The following is a 5,340-nucleotide window of genomic DNA, read 5'->3' on the forward strand; positions in this document are numbered from 1 at the left end:
GGTGCCTGTGGGCGGTTGCCGCTTGCTACCCCCCACCGCCACTAACACCACTGGTGGCGTCTGCGGGCAGTCTCCAATCACCACTGGCCACTGTCGACGCTGCCAGCAGCGTCTGCAGGTGGTCACCAACCGCTGGTGCACTTACTACCCCTTTCCCCCACACCCCACCCCAACAGTGCCGTGGCTGCCTGCGGGAGCTCACCGCCACCATGCCCCCACTGCCATCAGCAGCATTGCTGCCTGCAGGAGCTCGCCATGTCCTCCCCAGCCTCCGGGGCCACACTGTGTTCATGGCTACTCATATCTGAGCCTTACAATAATAATGGAACCAGCACCGAGCAAGAAACAATTTTGTCGCTGAAAAAGGTTTGGGGTTTTTTTAAATGTTATATTACAAGAAGTAGTGAATAAAAATGCTTTTAAAACTATCAGTCATTTGACAGAGCTGCTGAAATACCACCTCATGTGATTGCAATGCATATCATAGATCCTCTTTATTCACAGGCTATTATATAAAAAAAAAATTAAGTGCCAGACAGTTCAGATTTTAAAGGGAATTGCACTAAATGTAGCGCTGTTACATGCAAACCAAGCTACAAAGCCTCCTCCAGCTGGACAGCTCAAAACTGCAATTTTACCAACTTGCAGGTAGGCTATAGTTTTGGTACAGAAAGATTCTTCGTACTTACACCACAGAAATCAAGGTAGGTGTGGCATTTTTAAGAAAGTGAGGGGTGAAGCTTGGCCACGACAAACTTGCTATTGTTATAATGGCACATCTGGAAAGATGACAGCCTCATGTTGTACACTCTTACACCTTCTGAGGAGAGAACCAGATGGCAGAAAGTGCCTGTGCTTTGCTACTTGAAGGATTACATGAAAAACTAAGCAGAGCACCTTTTTTCAGGGCTAAACATTTGTGATTGCAGATAGGAATATACCCATGCACCAGAAAAGACACACCCGACTGTTTCATGAACATAAGCATGAGCTACTCCACTTGTGCGAGTAGTCCTACTGCTCTCATTGACACTCAACGAAGCTCATGTAGACACACCCACAGTGATGTTATTTATTGTTGACCCATGACAGTTATCAAGCCAAGCAAGAGGTGTAACATCTTAACATGTTTTCTTATAGGTACTCCATTTGGAGAACATCAAAGATGTTGCCTTTGGGTTCCAAACAATAACGTCTGATGTTTCCAAACTCAGCAATTTTTTTACATTAAAAATGGTCAAGCGGCTCTATGTTGAGAAGTCTCTTGACCCTACAACGGTAAGTAATTCAAAAATGAAAGAGAGAGACAACAAAACTTTTGATATTATTGCATTATCAACATGTTGACTGGCTGAAATCTGAATCAGACCTTAAGGTTAATTTAGTAAAGGCAGTTTCAGTTTGGCTGTTCCTGTATTCTCCCCTGAAATAAGATTTATCCAGACTTTATAAGACTTATTTCTTTGGTTTATTTAGTATAGATCTTATTCTAATGCCTACCTTGTGGAGCAAGTTGTATAAGTTTATTGAAAATAAATAACTGCTCCCTAGCCATGCTATTTTGGAGTTTTAGAGAGTAATCTCCCTCTACTAGAATAAATAGAATGGCACCTTAGCATAGAATATTTAAATGAAAACTGTAAAAAAGTAGAATCAAGCCATAAAATTCAGAAATGTCAAAGTGAATGTACAGCTTTAATCCTTCTACAGAATAATATTGCATACATGCATACTAACTTTCTGACTGTTAAGCCAATTTAATTTTCTGAAGTCGACTTAACTGCCAAAGCATACAGACTTATGTTGAGCAGAATTGACTTAAATGTGGTACAAGATAATACACCTGCCAAGGTGTATTATCTTGAGTCACATTAGTTAAGTCAACTTAGCTCACAAGATGCCTGCCACCACATCAAGGAGTTGTACATGTGTGTGCTCCAACATGGCTTAACTTAAGCTGACTTAAAATAAAATTACATAACTAAGTCAATTAGTATGTGTGTATGCATCCACTGGCCATGTCTACACAAGACGCTGACTGCTCTGTCATTACTGCACAGTCATTTAGTACTTGTATAAACATGTACTAAATGACTGTGGTAACCAGAGTTACTGCACAGTAGCTTCACCAAATGGCTTTTACATGATTCTGATTGCACAGTTGCTTGAGACTACTGTGCAGTAGCGTTGCATCACGCTTCATGCCATGTGATACTACTGCACAGTAGTAATGAGCTACTGCACAGTCAGCATCTCATGTAGATGTGGCCACTGTCTTTTACTATACCATCACATCAGCTTTAAATTGTTACTGCTTGAAATTGCTTTTACCTATGAAAATGTAACAGTCAAGAGATATTTACTCATTTAGTCTACAGGCTGGATCTCTAACAGACCTTCAGTGTTTCATCAGGATGTAGTCAGATTTTTCTCAGTATGGGATAGTGTCTGGACAAGGAAAATATGGATTTCAATCACAATAATTTGAAAAAGGATACAGCAACAGCCTAATACTTTAAACCATTTTGACTCATCTCTTGAAACAGATGCGACAGAGTTGATGTTACATTAAGTCAAGAAAATACGAAGCTAGAGAGGGGAAAAAATAATTTCTTATGTTTTCACACACAAATAAAGACTCTGTAGCCTTCTCCAATGACATATTATTTCTCCTAATAGCATACATTTCATTTTCAAATATAAAATGTATTTGAATTTGATTGTAAAGTAATGAGTGGAGTGGCTTGAAATTAATTAGAAGCCCTTATTATATCCTTTTTTGCAGGACATATTAGCATTTCATAAATTTGTGTCACCTGGGTTAGGGACAGACATTGCACATAAACCAGTTTGAGTGATCAGAAACTGTTTTAAACCTGTAACAGAATGTATGTTCATTGCATATAAACCAGTTTGAAAATGGCTGAACCTGGTTTGAGATAAACCTGGCTGAATGTAGAATCAGACTTAACTGATTTGTCTCAAACCAGTATATGCAATATTTGTCCCAGACGCCTTGCTGGTTTAAGATAAATCAGACTCCCCCAGCATCCTGGCATGCTCTCTGGGCTGGGCAGGCCTCTTTCCTCCACAGCAGGGCTGGCCCCTCCCTTCTGCTCCCTGGCTTCAGCTCCCACACAGACTGCTGTGTGGGCTGCTTCCCCTCTCCCCCTCACCATTCCCTGCTAAGCAGGAATTCCCCACTCCCCTCTGCCTTGCTTTGCTAAGTCTGCTATTAGCTAGCAGACCACATGCTGGCTGTGCTGAATCAAAATCTAGAATCAACAGGTAGTTGGTAATGTCCCTCTATTGTTTTCTTAATGGGGTGATAAACAGTGTTATCAATTCCCTGCTGGGCTATCAGTAATCTGAACATCCTGCCGGGGCCTGGCCTGGCCATGCCCCCCCTCCCAGCTTAGTACTGTGGAAGGAAGGAAGAGCTACTCTAGCATCGCCTGGTTTCTAGCCTGAGCTACTTCAGGCAAGTGCCTGCATTTCTGGGCTGGCTGTCTGGTTACAAAACTGATTTAGCCTAGCCAGGTTAGACTAACCTGCAAAGATTGAATCAATTCAGGCTCAGGCTTTTTGAATGTCTGTCCCTAGCCCTGTTGATTCCAGGAAAGGGTCTTTTAAGCAGAAAGCCATTCATTTTCACATCCTGCAAAAACAGCTGAAAAGCCAGAAAGGCATCTTTCATACTGTTGTAAAAACACATTTTAAAAACGTAAAGGCCTTTTATTGTAATTATTACTGCATCAGATCTCCTGGCAAAGTCTCCCCAGAGTACAATGCTGGGTGCAGGGTCTGCGTCTGCCTGACTCCTATGGCTGGGCTGTGCAGGGCTGCATCTGCTATGGGAAAAACTTCAGGGGGGAGAGGGCCATGCTGGTGCCCCTTCTAAATCAGTGCCTGGGTCTGGTGCCTTGCTTGCCCTCCCTGGTTACCCTATCAGGGAGGATCCACTCACCTTGCATTAATAGTTTTTCAGGGACTCAAAAGAGTGAAACAGAGTAGTACTTAGGCACTTACATGCCTAAGAGGTGGAACAGAATCTGGCCCTGGGTTTGTGCTGATCTAGAAGGCCAAAACCAACATTGTTGGGTAGCAGTAGTATTTTCTGTTCTATAGAAGCTTCTCTTATTCAACACCCCTTCCCCAACAGTAGCAAGCTTCCCTGGTCTGATAATATATGTTGGGGCCAAAGATTCCTTCCCTCTGAGTTTTGCTTTATTAAACTAGATCAGGACAGAGTATTAGTCCGAACCAAAGCATGGCAATAATAATACAAAAAATTTTAAAAAGGGAACAGTTTATTGGTGTTTTAAATTATAAAGCTTAAAAGTGACTGGAAAATCTTGGTTTATGTTTGTACACACACACACACACACACAATTTTAACTCACCTTTGGGCTGAGTCCAAGCATGGAACATTTCAGTCACAGTGAGTTTTGGGGGAAAAGAACATGGTCTCCAAAGAGTCATAATAATACAAACTGCTTTTTCAGCTATTATCATAATGAATGTCATTATGTATCTGCTACATTAAGTTTTTCAAGTATTTTGTTTTAAAGAACAGAATGCTGAGGAACTACAATGTGTGAATACTCAGGCTATTTCAATAATGGGCCAAAAGGTCCATAATGTTTTGTTACTTTCCCCCTCAAACTGGCAAAATGCATACTCTTTAAATACTAAAAGGGAGTGTATGCTCTGGCTTAACTCCATTGAATCCTAATGATTGAAACCACTTATAGGATCTCTCTGTGTTAAATGTACCCATGTAGTAGAAACACCATAACAACAGGACATTATCAGAGATGAACCTGGTTTCTTGTGCCTCTCAGGACTTTGTCAGTTCCACAAAGAGACCTTTTCCTTCTGAACTAGAACTAGTAGACTTCAAAGAAAAACCCGAGGACACCAGACAGCAAATTAACAAATCTGTTTCAGAGCTAACTGATGGTAAGTATAATTTAGCTCTCATTACCTCTTTAAAGAGAGAATTCTGTTTCCTTGCAGGGATGGAGGGGGAGGGGGAGGGGGAGGGGAAGAGAGTGCAGTGGTGCAGTTGAACCACCCCCTTTGATTCCTCCTCCACCCAAATTATAAAACCAACTGCTTGGGAAGGGCAGCAGAATTTTTTGTCAGGCAGGCTGGGAGAGTCTACTGACTTCATGGCTCCTTACCATCCCTGATTCCTGCTAATCTCTCTCCACTCTACCCATACTAATCACCCTTTCTCCTTTTTTATGATGGTTTTCCTAAGTCTATTTATGATCTTTGATTCAGATAACTTCTGTATCAAGACCAAAGTTAATAAATACTAAACACATGAGGTGG

General features: G+C 41.5%; 1 protein-coding gene across 1 annotated transcript in view; it reads left to right on the forward strand.

Moving 5' to 3' along the window:
* Positions 1 to 5,340, forward strand: part of SERPINB5 (serpin family B member 5) — a 28,603-nt gene that overhangs the window by 11,220 nt on the left and 12,043 nt on the right. The window contains exons 3-4 of the mRNA XM_019521764.1: positions 1,141 to 1,278; positions 4,845 to 4,962. Coding sequence (XP_019377309.1) covers positions 1,141 to 1,278; positions 4,845 to 4,962 — 256 coding nt within the window. The remainder of the gene's footprint in view (positions 1 to 1,140; positions 1,279 to 4,844; positions 4,963 to 5,340) is intronic.

Source organism: Gavialis gangeticus, unplaced genomic scaffold (assembly GCF_001723915.1).
Source record: "Gavialis gangeticus isolate Ggan-Ray unplaced genomic scaffold, GavGan_comp1, whole genome shotgun sequence".
NCBI lineage: Eukaryota > Metazoa > Chordata > Crocodylia > Gavialidae > Gavialis > Gavialis gangeticus.